This window comes from Oryctolagus cuniculus, chromosome 18 (assembly GCF_964237555.1).
Source record: "Oryctolagus cuniculus chromosome 18, mOryCun1.1, whole genome shotgun sequence".
Lineage (NCBI taxonomy): Eukaryota > Metazoa > Chordata > Mammalia > Lagomorpha > Leporidae > Oryctolagus > Oryctolagus cuniculus.
In genome coordinates, this window is record NC_091449.1 from 49,849,452 (window position 1) to 49,865,385 (window position 15,934).

The 15,934-nt window shown below is 59.7% G+C and overlaps 2 protein-coding genes across 2 annotated transcripts; both read right to left on the reverse strand.

Annotated features, from left to right (window-relative positions):
* Positions 1–1,509: 1,509 nt before the first annotated feature.
* Positions 1,510–10,290, reverse strand: LOC138842976 (cocaine esterase-like). Its single transcript, XM_051846915.2, has 12 exons — positions 10,125–10,290; positions 7,351–7,555; positions 6,344–6,482; positions 5,585–5,718; positions 5,245–5,503; positions 4,734–4,832; positions 4,338–4,478; positions 4,138–4,218; positions 3,772–3,916; positions 3,214–3,351; positions 2,663–2,735; positions 1,510–2,269 (listed from the first exon to the last, which is right to left on the reverse strand). Exons 1-12 carry the CDS (start codon positions 10,198–10,200, stop codon positions 2,083–2,085), a joined length of 1,677 nt encoding a protein of 558 aa, XP_051702875.2. The 5' UTR covers positions 10,201–10,290; the 3' UTR covers positions 1,510–2,082.
* A 1,942-nt stretch (positions 10,291–12,232) lies between these two features.
* LOC103348483 (cocaine esterase-like) lies at positions 12,233–15,628 on the reverse strand. Its single transcript, XM_017342281.3, has 5 exons — positions 15,620–15,628; positions 15,252–15,396; positions 14,531–14,668; positions 14,038–14,110; positions 12,233–13,811 (listed from the first exon to the last, which is right to left on the reverse strand). Exons 2-5 carry the CDS (start codon positions 15,394–15,396, stop codon positions 13,625–13,627), a joined length of 543 nt encoding a protein of 180 aa, XP_017197770.2. The 5' UTR covers positions 15,620–15,628; the 3' UTR covers positions 12,233–13,624.
* Between the last annotated feature and the right edge of the window lie 306 nt (positions 15,629–15,934).

Consider the following 15,934-nt stretch of genomic DNA (forward strand, 5'->3'; position numbering starts at 1 on the left):
CTACGGAAGCCCCAGAAGCCCAGCATCCTGCACTTCACATCCTGCCCAGACCCTGATAACCTCCCAGGTGTCCCTGCCCTTCCCCAAGGAAAGCTCCAGGGAGAACTCCCTCCTCAGGACCGGATGGGTTACCTGACCTGATAACATGAGGCAACAAAACCTTCACAGACAAAACCTTCACAGATGCCATAAGGGAAGCCCCTCTGCTCTGCACGCCAGCAAATCTGCAGAGGACTCTTCCACGAGGACTCCCCACCTGTGTCCTGCAGGAGCAGGGGAGGTGGGTACACAGGCTCCCTTAGAAACCTAGGGAGTCCACTGGCCGGCACTACAGCTCACTTGGCTAATCCTCTGTCTGAGGCGCCGGCACATGGGGTTCTAGTTCCGGTTGGGGCGCCGGATTCTGTCCCGGTTGCCCCTCTTCCAGTCTAGCTCTCTGCTGTGGCCCGGAAGTGCAGTGGAGGATGGCCCTGCCTTGGCCCTGCACCCCATGGGAGACTAGGAGAAGCATCTGGCTCCTGGCTTTGGATCGGCACAGCCCTCCAGCCGTAGCGGCCATTTGGGGGGGTGAACCAATGGAAGCAAGACCTATTTCTCTCTCTCTCTCTCTCTCTCTCTCGCGCGCTCACCATCTAACTCTGTCAAAAAAAAAAAAAAAAAAAGTAGGAGTCCAAACAGACTGTGCTCACCCTCTGCCTCCCTGCTGAGCCCCGCCTGGCCTGCCCAGGTGTATTCTCTCCACTCATCCCTGTCACCTCGCTCTCCCCTGGGCCCAGTGACTGGCACTCTCTCTGTCCCTTCAATCCTGACAGATGCCCTGTCCCCAAGAAAGCCTTTGCTCTCTGTCTCATGCTGAATTCTTCCTTGTGTGAAGACGAGAAGGCCATGGCTTCCACGGCCTTGCCTCCGGTGACATACCGGTTTCTCATCTCCATTGGCACAAAAACCTTGAATAAAATGTAAGACCCTTCGGCCCAGAAAGCTCCCCAGTCTGGGGACCCAGCAGGGTACGTGTGGTCCTGTGACAGCAGGGGGGGGTGGTGCCGGGAGTCAGCCTGAGTGTAGGAAACATCAGGCTCCTGCAGGAAGGAGGAACAGCCTGGGCACGGGAGCCCCCAGGGGAAGTGGACCCTGGCTCATGAAGGCTGACTTTGTGCTCCCTGAGAACTGGCCTTGACCTCTGCTCAGCCCAGGGCTCTTCAGCCACTATGGCCAGGGCTAGCCCAGGGCAAAGTCCAGAGGGAGAAACATTATCTGTGTACCGTACATGGGTGGCTGGGCACAAACACTCTGGATCAGGACTGGAGCGGCTTGGACCTGAATTGTCCTCATATGAGATGCCAGCTACATGGGTAGAGGCTTAACCCCTGTGAAAGCAACAGCCCTATACTCCAGGTTACTGCACTAATGATTCATGGTATCCCAGCTGTGCAGGTAACCAGGTGTCTCTTGAGAGCTGAGGGTCTTAGAAAACGTGGCAGGTTCACTCAGGTGAATGCGACTCAGCCGTGAAAGGACTGGAACCCTTTATTTGTGCTGCATGGATGGGATTGAAGGCGCCACGCATGGCAGCCTGCAGGGACGATGCCACGGTGACTCCTGGTGTCTGGGTCTTCTGTGGCCTCTAAGAGATGTGAGATCACAGGCATGCTGGGAGGAGGAGGAGGGGGAGGGCTTAAGGCACCCAGGGGTGGGCAACAATGCCCAACGCAGTTCCCTCTGCATGGGGAGGGCCTGGGGGTGGGAGGAGAGGAGAGGGAGGGTGGGCAGAAGGTGGAGGGGGCAAGAAGTAGGAGGGGCCCAGGGCCCAGTGGGTGTTGAGCAAGCTGGGCTGGCACTGGTGTTGCCCAACACAGCTGCATGGAGGTGTACTGAGTGAGTCTTCAATGAGGGGCCCCAGGGAGGGTTGGCAATGAACATCAAGACATGCGTTCTTCACAATGGTCTGCTGAGTGGATGGACGCCAGGAGGACTGAGTGGCCACGTTAGAGTGCCTAATGCATGGCTGCTCTGGGGATGTGTGTGAGTGCATCGGGGCCCCACCTGCACTGGAGCCCCTGTCCCCCACCCCCACACAGGCAGCTACAGCTCCGTGTGCTTCTGCTCAGCGCCCCTTAGCTCCTGGACCCTCTGGGGCAGGGTGTGGGTCCAGAACTGGAGCCTGCAGGCCTTCAGGGCCTGGCCCACTGCAGGCTGCAGGTTCAGCTGCAGGTATCGCTCGTCCTGGTCAAACACGGGCCAGTGCGCCAGGCCCTCGCCGTTGGGGTTCCTGCAGACAAGACATCATTAAGGGGGGACCATGGTTACTCTGAGCCCTGCCCAGCCCAGCCCTGAGCACCTATCTGGAGTCCAGCCAGCCCACCTTGCAGGCAGGAGGGGTGAGGAATGGGTTTCCAGAAGCAGCAGCAGTACGACCTACCCTGGTGTCAGCCCCACGTGGGGACCCAGCATCCTGACCTGGCCTGTCCCTCCCCGACAGGGAGACTCTGGGCAGAGCAGCTCATGGCCACCCCAGGTCACTGGGAGATGGGAAGAGTGTGCCTGGTCCCAAGGCCCCTGTGAGTGCCAGTGGGTCCTGCAGCTGTTGAGGGCGCTGTCATATGACTTAGAAGGGAGGACAGAGGGTCCCAGGTCCCTGGGGATTGGGGGGGGGTCGTCTCACCCATTGCGAGCAAAGTTGGCCCAGTACTTCATCACCCTCCTGCTCAGCAGCTCCTCCTCCTCAGTGAGGGGCACTGCAGAGGGGAGGGGCAGGGTCAGCTCGGCCACCCCCGTCCTGCTGCCCATCATGCACCACGCTCCCAGCCCAGGTGGAGCTGACCCTCGGCTACTCGCCAACCTCTATGTCTTTCCCTCACCAGTGGGACCTGCTGTGTCACGCTCCACGTCCCCAGTCAGCCCCTAAGTCATTCACACTGGCTTCTCCCTTGCCTGCATTGCTTCTTCCCTCTGACCCTGGGACATTTGTAAGGAAACAGACCTGACTTTGAACCCATGTGCAATCAGATGAACACTCATCTCTTTGAGGGCAGAGGAGGGAGCTAGGCTACACCATGGGGCTCTCAGACCCAAACCTGGCTCTGCCCTCTGAGCTGTAAGACTTTGGACCCTGGATCCCAAGTGAGGCTCTTCCTTTTATCCCAATGGTGGGTGCAGAGCCCCTCAGAGAGAGCCTGGACCTCATCCCCAACCTGACGAAGGAGGAGGATTCACCTTTGCTGCCAAAGCGAAACGATCTGAAGACAAAGACAACCTCATCGCCGTGGTCGGCCCTCACGTGGGGCGGCCTGAGGTCCTTTGTGAAGCTGGGTCGATGCTGGAACTCGTAGAAGTAGACAGGGGCCTGGGAACCTGGGGATGGACAGGGAGATGGGTGGCCCCTTCCCGGTGTTCTCCTACAATGCCCATGGGGATGACACATAATTGCTGCACTAGGCTGGGTCCTGGGCAGTTGGGGAGAGGTAGCAGGGGGAACAGGCACATTTGGCAAGCCCTGGCGTAGATGCTGGCCTTGGGCGTCATGCTTTTGAAGTGTGGGTCAGTAAGTGAAGCTCACTCAGCCCTGTCTGCTCCTCTGTACCAGAGTGGAGATGTCGGTCTCTTGAACAAGCCATGGGGGTTTACTGAGAGCAGGGACACCAAGTCCCCGGCACCCTGGGCCCCACGTAAGACAAGGATCAGGACCTGGACAGGACAGGCGTCACCCTCAGGAAAGGACCCAGCTCTGAGCTGCCCCCTAGCGAGTGAGGCCTCATTCCCAGATGAACTCACGCTGGAAATGTGCTACTCGGAGTGCAGGCATCACGAACATGGCATCTGCCATCATCTCCTGGAACTGGGCCATGAGGGTCTTGGGGTCCTCATTGCTCCCCATGTACTCGTCCATCAACAGGTCCCCCAAAGCAGGAGGCAGCATCTGGCCCAGGGGAAGGGGAAGGAGTGAGGGGAGCAGCTCCTGGGAGGGAGGCAGCAGGCTCAGGCTGGGGGATGGAGGTCCTGTATAGTCAGAAACTGGGGGAAGAACCAGGCTCTGGGAGACCCCTCCCCAAACACACAGCTGAGCCTTGGTTCCCAGAGTCCCTGTGTGGGCAGGTGTCTGGGATGTGCTCTGTTGGGGCTGTAGCCTGGGAGCCTCACCAGCTGTTTTGTTGCTTGATGCATAATCTCCCGCATCGCCTCTCTGTCTTTCTCCTTTAGAGGGTCAGTGGCGAACAGGAGCTGAGTGGAGAGGGGAGAGTCACAAGTGTGTGTGGGGTGCTGGGTTGGAGCACTGAAGCCCAGAGGACTGCTCACCACATAGTCTGTGCAGGCACTCAGGAACTAGGGCTGGGGCTCACCTTGGGGAGGACCCAGCCATACTCATCGTTGTTGACGCCAATGATGCTGGGGACGGGTTGAAAGTCAGCTGAGGCCAGCAGCTCCTCGGGGTGTCTGGGCAGGAAGACTCCGTCCACCACCCCTGCGATGACCTTGAAGGCCTGTGGGTCACACGGGGGAGGGAGGAAGCAGTGTCCCAGGTGCTCTCTAAAGCCCTCTGCGTTCTCCATCCCCGATTGGCTCAGCCCAGCGTGTTCACCCTCACCCCCTAGGGGCCCCAGCCTGGCATCCAGGACTGGGTACCTGTTCCATCCAGGGCTGGGATGTCAGGAGGCATGGATGGGAAGAAGCTGTCCCAGGGACTATGAGGTGCACACAAGCCCATCACCCCCTCACCCACGTGTATGGAGCCCGACCTTGTTGATGGCCAGCATCTCCTCTTCACTCTTGGCCCTCAAGCAGCGCACCAGGGTCTCAGAGTCCACCTGGCCACAGCCAGACAGGTTGGCCACCACCTGTAACGGGACCACACAGGGGCTGGAACAGCCATGCTGGAGTCGTGGGGGTTTTCCAAGGCCCCACTGGAGGCAGCTGCACCCCAGATCACACAGGGTGTGGTGTGTGCACGGCTGCAGTGGAAGCTGATTGTTGCTCCTTCCCCATGACTTGGCACCGCCCAGCCGCAGTGGGCAGCACCTGCTGAGCTCGTTGCCGAAAACCTGGGGCTCAGGGCAGGCAGCTGGTGGAGCTGAGAACCACCTCCGCCTCTGCTGGGACACAGGTGTGTGGCTTCTAACCCTAGAGCCTCTCAGTAATGCAGTGGTAGGCAGCAGGGCCTGAGAACCCGATGGTCCTCCCTCCTTGTGCCCCTTGATCAGAGATGAAGTATAGGCAGGAGCAGCAGGCCTGGGCAGTGAGGACACTCACTGTGGAGACCACCTCAGACGAGCTGGTGATGAGGGTGGGCAGCAGGGCCACCCCACTCTCCATGATGGCTCCGTGGAAGAGACCTTGGGACATGGGTGACAGCACATGGGAGGACACACTTGTGCCACCCGCAGACACGCCGAAAATGGTGACCCGGCCAGGGTTGCCTCCAAAGTGGGCGATATTCTGCTGGACCCAGCGCAGTGCAGCCACTTGGTCCAGGTAGCCCCAGTTTCCAGTGGCGTACTGGTCTCCAGTGCTGAGAAGGGGCAGGGACAGGGATCACTGCGCTGTCCTAGTGCCACTCATCCTGCAGTGCCCACCCCAGCCCCGGTCTCACCTGAAGAAGCCCAGGACTCCCAGGCGGTACTGAATATTGACCACCACCACGTCCTCAAATGCCGCCAGGGCAGAACCGTCATACATGGAAGCCATGCCCATGGTCAGCCCACCACCGTGGATCCACACCATCACCTGCGGAAAGTCAAGGGCTTAACTCATGGCTTCCTCTGCTTAAAGCCTGCTCATCCCCCACCTGGTCTAACCAGTACCTGGGGTCTGTGCAGAGCCAAGCATAACTCTGACCAGAGTGCAGGATCTGGGCCATGAACCAGGGACCCAGGTATAATCAGGAAGGCCAGGCCTCCCATCCTGAGTCTAACTGCATGTTCAAAGCCTGGTCTATCAATTTCTGAGCCCCAGTGAGGAGGACAAATAATGGCTATCTCTCTCATCCATCCACACGGATGCTCATCCTAGTGCCTTCCCTTCTTCAGGCCCCCACACCATCCGTGGCTGGGAGCTGTGGTGACCTCTGAGGGTAGCCAGGGGTCACTGAGTGTGCCTCCTGGGCATGAGGGTGCTGAGGTGTTCCGGGTCCATTCAAGACCATCAGTCTGACCTCTGACATCTCAGCCCCTGGGATCCCATGCCAAAGGCTCAGCTGCCCACCGTGGGGGAGCAGCACTTCCTGGCTCCGGTAGTGAGAGGCTTCTGGACAGGGTGTGCTCACAGGAGGGCCCGTGCTCAGCTTCTCCTTCCTCATCTTCTAGCAGAAGGCAATGCCCTCCCACCCCGGCCCACCCTGACCCACACTCACAGGCAGGTCAGAGCCCTCACGGGCATGTGCAGGCGAGTAGATGTTGAGGTACAGGCAGTCCTCGGACATGGGGATGGATGGTGCGGTGATGTTTAGCTGCAGAACACCTTGACTCATAATAGCAAAGTTCTGCAGACACCTGGAGCCACCCAAGGCAGCCATTAGTCTAGAGCCTGGGTCTAGTGTGCCCGACCCTCCCGGGCCTCCTCCTACAGCCCTGCTCACTCATGGGTCTCCCTAGACACTTCCCATCAGGATCCAGGTCCTAGAATCTGGGTGAGCTGGGATGGTCCAACATCAGGGAACCTCAGGTGTCTGAGAGTCTGGGGACCACTCTTGACTGACAGGGGACTCTGTGGGAAGTCGTGACTGCAGGAGGGACACTCAGTGCTGCATGCCCAGACCCAGCCACGCCGGAGCGGGCCAGCCTCCCGCACACGAGCCTGGATGGACGGATGGCGTTTCCCCAGGAAGGGCAGTGGACGACCCTCACCTTCACTCTAGACTCAGGAACCTCCCCCTTCCCACAGTCTCCAGTCCCAAGGGCATACACGGGTCCCTGGCCAATGTCCTTGTCCTGTCGTTGGCTCAGTGACCATGACGACCCCCTCTGGTGCCCATCTCAGGGAGCTGCAGAATCTGCTGATGGAGTCAGGGCCTCCTACAAGCATGTGGAGCCAGGTGAACCTCACTCAGACACAGCGCCCCCTGCAGACAGAGAGCCTGTGGCCTCTCCTGGACACGGGGAGAGCGTCTCTGCTTTTCTCTCTGTACCTGGATTTAATGTGCTCTGAGTGCCACGTTCTGGCCCCAAAGCATTTCATGGTCACTGAATCCAGAATCCTAAGCAGACTCACTGAATAACGCACGAGGGAGCCATCACACACAGGGAAAGCTGGTCATGGGAGCTCTGTCCCAGGACAGCTGGGCCTGGCCTAGAACTCAGAGGATCTTTCCCCTGACCTCCCCCCAGGGCCGGAGCTTTCATGTGCCCTGGGAGCGCTTACATGGCTGGGTGGGAGGTCCCGTCCCTCACTCCACTCCAAGCTTCAGCAGGTTCAGGAGGTGCAAAGCGCAGCGGCCCCACAGGTGGCTTGGCAAAGGGAATTCCCAGGAAGGTGTGGACGCCCGCATCGGTGCCTCCCACATGGACCAGGCTCCCGCGCACCTGCCCCGTGTGCGTGTTCCGGATGGGGCTGGCAGAGTCCTGGCCTGTGGGCAGAGAGGTACAGCAGGTGGGGGCTCCCCATGAGCTGCCCTCCCACACTGCTGCTGTGGCCTCTCCTTGGCATCAGCACCTCAGCCTTGCCAAGGCCTCGGACCTACAAACACTGACCTGACCAACGTCCTGCATGAGAAACTCTCCCCCATCTCCAGCCAGCAGTGCTGTCCCTGCCCAGCCCAGGACATCCCACAGCTCCCGAGGCTCCTGGGACCTAGCACCCTCCCTGAGCACTAGGAGTCAGCGCAGGTGACAGCCCTGGGGGCGAGGAGAGCGTCCTTTCTGCTGACTGCCCTCGGTCACAGGAGGTAGAGCTGTGAGCACCAGACTGACCAGGCTCCCCTGCTAGGAGGCTCATGCTCCAGGTGTCAAGAAGGGAGGAAAGGAAGCGTCCTCTAGGGGGCGGTGTAGTGGCGCTCGGGTGCACCCACAGCCTGCATGGCCAGCATCCCCTACACAGTTCCATCCTGGCTGCTTCACCCCGGATCCAGCTCCCTGATGCAGGTTCACTGCTGTTCTCATGCTGTCCCTCAAGGATCTGTGTTGTGCCACGAATCAGATATGAAAAGGTCGAGATATTCTACGGTGAGGACTCAGCACCACATGCTTGTCTTGCCAAAACAAGAAAAAACAGCAGCGGAACCCTAACAGCTGAACCCAACGGAGCCTCTAGGCTACAATTCCTGTTTACACAGGGTGAGGGGACAGAGGAACAGCCAGAAGGCACCACAGGGACGGTCCTCCCCCTCCAGAGAGAGCCAGGGGTAAACCGGTTTCTCAACACAGGAATCAGGAGGAAGAGCACAGCGAGGCAGAGGGGGAGCTGAAGCGTGAGGGAGACTCAGCAACACAGGGCAACCGCACAGGGGTGCAGAGCGCGGGCGCGGGGGTGGGGAGGGGGCTCTGCACATTGCCGGGGGAGGGAAACGGGACACCTGCTCTGGGAACCCGACGGGCAGTCCTGCAACACTTAACCTGGAGCTCCACCGCCCTGCAGGTCCCACCCTCGGTAGAAGCCCAAGGGAAGTGCCAACTGTTGGGCAGACACTTGGAGCAGCAGTAGCAAGGCCGCTGGATGCTCCCCTCCTAACACAGCGGGCGTCTGAGGGAGACCGTGGAGGGGAGAGCTCTTTCTCACTCTGTCTCTCCCTCTTTCCCTGTCTCTGCCTTCAAACCAGCAGAAATCAATCATCCCCAGCCCATGGAAGCTGACTCCTCCTCGGGAGGAACCTCCCATGTCACGGTAGGCGATGCCCGGCCACAAGGGTGCTCTGGGCCCCTGGGTCAGGGAGAGGAGAGCCTGGCCCCGGAGCGGTGAGTAAACAGCGCCTCTGTCCTGAGCTGGTCCTGACCTTGTCCTTGTCGTTCGCCCCAACCATGGAGGACAGCGCTGCCTGCAGCAGCAGTTCCAGCTGTGAGGCTGACAGTGAGCTGAGCTCAGCAGAGTCCACGGAGGACAGGGGTGGCTTCCGTGCAGACGCTGCCGTGGTTCCTGCCCCGGACACGCACCGCGACTCCCAGGGACCTTGGGGAACAACTGCTCCCTCTCTGAGTGGGGACCCAGCCCCAGATATTACTTTATTATGAACCACAGTGATGTGGGGGAGACGATCTGCCTGGAAGGTCCTGGTCGCCGGGAGAGTCTGTGCATTGCAGGGCAGGCGGGGAGCCCGTGGGTGAGCATGGAGGAGGAGGAGTGGGGCCTGTGCTGGGGATTAGATAGGGAGAGGGTGGGGTTAGAGACCTGGCTTTTCACGGTATTTATTCTCTTTAAAGAGCTGTTTTTAGGAAAGATCTAGTTAGAGAGAGAGAGAGCGCGCGCAAGCGAGCAAGGGAGGTCATCTGCTGGTTCAGTTTCCAAAAGGCACCACCCAGGCCCCAGCCAGGAGCCTTGAACTTCAGCAGGGTGTCCCACATGGGAGCATCAGGGGCCTGGGACAGAGCCATTTTCCACTGCTTTCCCAGGCACATTACAGGCAGCTGCACTGGGAGACCAGCAGGCAGAGCTGGAGCCAGTGTTCCTAGGGGCCGCCAGTGCACAGTGCTGACTTGCTCTGCAATGCCAGCTCCAGTCTTGGGCCTTTGGAATGAGGAGATAAAGGCTCCATGACACACCCAGGAGTGGTGCCCTCTTGGCCTGAGCTCCCAGAATGCCAGGCACGGAGGTGTGGTCACCTTTGCCCTGGAATCCAGCCCAGGAGGACCCCTGCCAGGTGCACAGAGTCAGAGGAGACCCTGGCAGACACACAGCCCAGGGCAGGTTCATCACTGTCCTGGGGAGGGCACAGTCACCACAGCCTCAAGCAAGGGAGGAAATGGGCCCCATTTCCTACGCCCCTTCCTGTCCCGGCTGCCGACCCGACCAGCGCTGCTCAGAGCCTTCGTGCTGGGCTCATTCCTCCGTGCCTGGAGCCTCAGGAGACCATGGTGGGCGCCCAGGTCCCCCACTGTCCCCTCACCTGCTCCAACCTCCCAGGCGCTGCCCTCCTGTGGCCTCAGGCTCTAACTGCAGGATTGGGCAGATCAGACCTTGGTCCCTGTTGCCCCGGGAATCCTCACCCTGACCAGAGTCCAGGAGCAGCAGGAGACCGCAGACAATGGCGCCGAGCCGAGCTCCCCTTCGGTGCAGCCCCATGCTCCAAGGAGGCCGGGTGCACACCTCTGTGTCCCGCAGGCTGCACCCAGTGCTCCAGGCTGGGATCAAGGCCTCGCCCCTGGCCTGGGCAGGAAGCAGGCGGGGCACACCGCGGGGGCGGGGCTTGAGCGCCTCTGGTGGGAGTGGACTGAGAGAAGAGAGGTCAGTAGGGATACAAGCATGGCTGCGTACCCTCTCACCGGGCTCCTCGGGGGTCCAGGCCCCTCGCCTTAATCCTGGAGTCACCAACTTCACTGGCCTTGCCGTCTTAGTCCAGGATAGTGTAGTCATACAGTTTGCAGGACACCAGGGGGACTTCTAAGGGAATAAACCATTAAAAAAGGGATTTATTTATTTTTTATTTATCTGAAAGGCAGAGTTAAAGAGTCAAGAGAGACACAGAGAGAGATCTTCCATCTACAGGGTCAGTCTCAAACGTCCAGGGCTGGGTCAGCCCAACGCCAGGAGCCAGCAGCTTCTTCTGGGTCTCCCAGGTGAGTGCAGGGGCCCAAGCACGTGGGCCTTCTGCTGCTTTCCTAGGGGCATTAGCAGGAAGCTGATCAGAAGTGAAGCCGCAGGGGCTCGGCTCTGTGCCTACATGGGATGAAGGCACTGCAGATGGTGGCTTACTGCTCTGTGCCACAGCCCCTGCCCCAGGGGTCACCTGAGTCAAGGCTGGCAGGTGTCACTGTCCCGGATCCTGGAAGCTCCTCCTTGGTTTCCAGGCTGGGTGCCCACTGGGTCCAGGCCCCTCCTCCATCCTTTCCCGACTCTGCCCATCCCCTCCCTGCTCACTCAGGGTCCAGGTTTTGAGAGGCAGTGACCATGGCACTAACTAAGGGCTGAACCCAATGTGTGCTGTGTCCCCAGCTTCTTCTGAGACACAGTTCTGTCCTCTCCTTGACAGTGAAAACCTGCTGGTCCTGATACCTGGCAACCAGGCAGGAAGAACAACGGGAATTCAGGAGCTGGAACTTTTGCCAGCCCTGCATTGTAACTTTATCCCTCTGCTTGTCAGTCTTTTACACCACTTTCCCAGGATTCACCTGTGTCTCAGCTGGGATCAGGAAGGAGAAGCCATGATGGAAACATGGAAGTGAAATTCTGGATGGAGGGGCCATAACCATCCCTTCAGTATTCCCACAGGTGAGATCCCACCCCACTGGGTTATGCATTTAGGGCACCGCCCCCTGGGATGAGAAAGGGGAGGGCCCTCTCTGCCCCTGGCTGTGCTTGGGAATCCTCCTTGGGCTGCCTCTTCCTCTCTTCCTCCTGGCAACCCTGGCCCATTCCTGCTGAGGGTCTCTCCGTGTGTGTGTGTGGCGGCCCTCAGTAGGCGTGCAGGTGTGGTCACGCTCTCTCTCCTTGCAATCAAAGCTGCTTTTGTGCACTGCCTGTGGCTGCTGCTGCTGTGAATCCTCATCTCCATGGGGACAAGAACCTTGAGTAAAATGTAAGACCCAGGGCCCACACCTTCCCCACCGGGCACCCAGCAGGGTACGTGTGGTCCTGTGACAGCAGTGGGGGGTCCGGGAGTCAGCCTGAGTGTAGGAAACATCAGGCTCCCTGCAGGAAGGAGGAGCAGCCTGGGCACGGGAGCCCCCAGGGGAAGTGGACCCTGGCTCATGAAGGCTGACTTTGTGCTCCCTGAGAACTGGCCTTGACCTCTGCTCAGCCCAGGGCTCTCTCAGCCACTATGGCCAGGGCTAGCCCAGGCCATGTCCAGAGGGAGAAACATTATCTGTGTACCCCACATGGGTGGCAGGGACCCAAGCACTTGGGCCCTCCTGTGCTGCTTTCCCAGGTGCCTTAGCAGAGATCTGGATCAGGAGTGGAGCAGCTGGGACCTGAACTGTCCTCATATGAGATGCCAGCGAGATGGGTAGAGGCTTAACCCCCTATGCAAAGCAACAGCCCTATACTCCCAGGTTTTCTGCATTAATAATTCATGGTATCCCAGCTGTGGAGGCAAGCAGGTGTCTCTTGAGAGCTGAGGGTCTAAGAAAACACTCAGATGAATGCGACTCAGCCGTGAAAGGACTGGAACTCTTTATTTGTGCTGCATGGATGAGATTGAGGGCGTCATTCATGGCAGCCTGCAGGGGTGAAGCCACAGTGACTCCTGGAGTCCAGGTCCTCTGTGGCCTCTAAGAGATGTGAGATCACAGGGCATGCTGGGAGGAGGAGGAGGGGTCTTAAGGCACCAGAGGTGGCAACAATCCCCAACCAGCTACCTCCACATGGGGAGGGCCTGGGGCTGGCTGAGAAGAGAGGGAGGGTGGGAGAAGGTGGAGGAGGCAAGAAGCAGGAGGGGCCCAGGGCCCAGTGGGTGTTGAGGAAGCAGGGCTGGCACTGGTGTTGCCCCACACAGCTCCATGGAGGTGTACTGGGTGCGTCTCTCACGAGGGGCCCCAGGGCAGGCTTGGCAATGAACCTCAAGGCGTGGGTTCTCTACAATGGACTGCTGAGTGGACGGAGGCCAGGAGGAGTGAGTGGCCGCATGAGACTACTGAATAAATCTCTCCTCTGTCGGTGTATATGAGCGCATCGGAGCCCCCACCACCACACTGGCAGTTACAGCTCTGTGTGCTTCTGCTCAGTGGCCCTTAGCTCCTGGACCCTCTGGGGCAGGGTGTGGGATCAGGAGTGGAGCAGCTGGGACCTGAACTTCACTCATATGAGATGCCAGCGACATGGGTGGAGGCTTAACCCCCTGTTCAAAACTACAGCCCTATACTCCAGGTTTACTTAATCAATGATTCATGGTATCCCAGCTGTGCAGGTAAATAGGTGTCTCTTGAGAGCTGAGGGTCTAAGAAAACGTGGCAGGTTCACTCAGGTGAATGCGACTCAGCCGTGAAAGCACTGGAACCCTTTATTTGTGGTGCATGGATGGGATTGAGGGCACCACTCATGGCAGCCTGCAGGGACGAAGCCGTGGTGACTCCTGGAGTCCTGGTCCTCTGTGGCCTCTAAGAGATGTGAGATCACAGGCATGCTGGGAGGAGGACGATTGGTTAAGGCACCCAGGGGTGGGCAACAATGCCCAACGCATCTCCTTCCACGTGGGGAGGGCCTGTGGCTGGAAGGAAAGGAGAGGGAGGGTGGGGAGAAGGTGGAGGGGCAAGAAGCAGGAGGGGCCCAGGGCCCAGTGGGTGTTGAGGAAGCTGGGCGGGGACTGGTGCTGCCCAACACAGGGCCATGGAGTGTATACTGGGTGTGTCTCACACGAGGGGCTCCATGGTAGGCTTGGCAATGAACCTCAAGACTTGGGTTCTCCACAGCGGTCTGCTGAGTGGATGGAGGCCAGCAGGACTGAGTGGTCACATGAGAGTGCCTAATGCATGGCTGCTCTGGGGATGTGTGTGAGTGCATCGGGCCCCACCTGCACTGGAGCCCCTGTCCCCCACCCCCACACAGGCAGCTACAGCTCCGTGTGCTTCTGCTCAGCGCCCCTTAGCTCCTGGACCCTCTGGGGCAGGGTGTGGGTCCAGAACTGGAGCCTGCAGGCCTTCAGGGCCTGGCCCACTGCAGGCTGCAGGTTCAGCTGCAGGTATCGCTCGTCCTGGTCAAACACGGGCCAGTGCGCCAGGCCCTCGCCGTTGGGGTTCCTGCAGACAAGACATCAGGAAGCAGACGTGAGCAGCTCGTGGCCCACCCCAGGTCACTGGGAGATGGGAGAGTGTGCCTCATCCAGGCCCCTGTGAGTGCCAGTGGGTCCTGCAGCTCGGGAGGGCACTGTCACGTGACTTAGGTCTCTGGATGCTGGTGAGGTCCCCCCAGAGGAGTGAGGACAGAAGGTCCCAGGTCCCTGGGGATTTGGGGGGGTCGTCTCACCCGCTGCGAGCAAAGTTGGCCCAGTACTTCATCACCCTCCTGCTCAGCAGCTCCTCCTCCTCAGTGAGGGGCACTGCATGGGGGAGGGGCAGGGTCAGCTCGGCCACCCCAGTCCTGCTGCCCATCATGCACCTCACTCCCAGCCCAGGTGGAGCTGACCCTCAGCTGTCCTACACTGGTTCTCTGCCCCTCCCTTCATTCCCAGGAGCTGGACCCTCCCCTGGCCAAGCTCCCTTTTCTCTGTGCAGCCTCCTGCTCCGTGGACCCGGGCTCATTTCTGGCTCGGCCAGGGAAGTCCTTTAAGAAACAAATACACCTTTGAGACTCCTGCCTCTGCTCCCCGCAGGACCCCCATGACCAGGTGGGCAGAGCAGGAGGGGCACAGGCTGCTGACTGAGGCTCTGCGATTCTAACCCAGCTCAGCCCTTGGAACCCTGAGACCCTGCACACCTGACTCCCAGCTTCAGGCTCCCAGGGAGGGAGGGACACTCACCTTGGCGGTTTACAAAGAAGATCCCAAAGACAAAGGCCAGCTCATCCCCGTGGTCAGCCTTCACGTGGGGCGGCTTCTTGTCCTTTAGGAAGTGGGGCCGGTGCTGGAACTCATAGAAGTAGGTGGGCGCGTGGGGGCCTGGAGGGAGAGATGCGGGGGCTCCACTTTCTAGTGCACACCTGGCTGGATCGGGCCCAGGGCGCGGTAGTGGCTGGGATGGGATCATGGCCTCGGGGCTTCCCAGCTGGGTAGCTCTGGGAAAGTCACCCAAGCTCACTCACCTCCCTGTCCTCTGCACGATGGGGGAGGCGCCTTGGGATTTACCGAGATGGGGACATCACGGGCCTGGCTCTCAGGGGCCGCAGGAAGAGCGGGAGGGGAAGGGCATCTGGGGCGGTGGCTACGCAGTCACTCGGGACAGCTGCTTCCTACTAATGTGCAGGAGGAGGCAGCAGGAGTTGGCCCTGCCACTCACGGCCTGAGACCTGGGTTGAGCTCTGGGCTCCCGGCTTTGGGCTGGGCCGGCACTGGCTGTTTCAGGCATTTAGGGGAATGAACCAGCAGCTGGAAGAGCGCTGTCTGTTTTTCTGTGTGCTTCTTTGCCTTCCAAATAAATTCTAAGAAAGTTTAAAAAGATGTGGGTAGGACCTGGGCAGGACAGACCTCTCATAGCTCTGAGCTATGCCCTTGACGGTCAGGCCTGGGCCACAGACGAACTCACGCTGAAGATGGGCCACTTGGAGCGCAGGCATCACGAAGAGGCCGTCTGCCATCATCTCCTGGAACTGGGCCTTGAGGGTCTGGGGGTCCTCGCTGCTCCCCATGTACTCCTCCATCAACACGTCCCCAGACTCAGGCGGCAGCATCTGGCCCGGGCGGTGGGGAACAGGCAGTTGAGGCAGACTCCAGGGCAGGGAGGTGGCGGCCTCAGGGGTGGGGAAATGGGTCCTGGAGTGGGACAGGGAATGGGGGAGGGCCCGGCTCTGGGATGCCTCCCTGCCCTGCCCAGGCCTAGAAAGGTGCATTTGCCACAGCTTTTGCATGAGCAGGATTCCCCTGCCCAGGGATGGGGTGGGTCCGGAGCCTCACCAACTGTGCTAAAGACGTCCTCAGAGCATGCTCTATACAAGAGATGGCATTCGTGCCATGAATGCAGGAGGGAGGTGACTGTGCCCAGGACGGGACAAGCACAGCCTGACCTGGGGACCAGCGAGGGAGGAGGTGACGAAGTCACCTAATGGGGAAGCCCAGGGATTACTAAAGAGTTTCTACAAACGAATCAGAACATTTTAGCCACACATCAGAAAATAGGTGTAGGGACCAGAACTGTGGCATAGCAGGTAAAGCCACCATCTGCAGTGCCAACATCCCATATGTGCCAGTTTGAGTCCTGGCTATTCTACT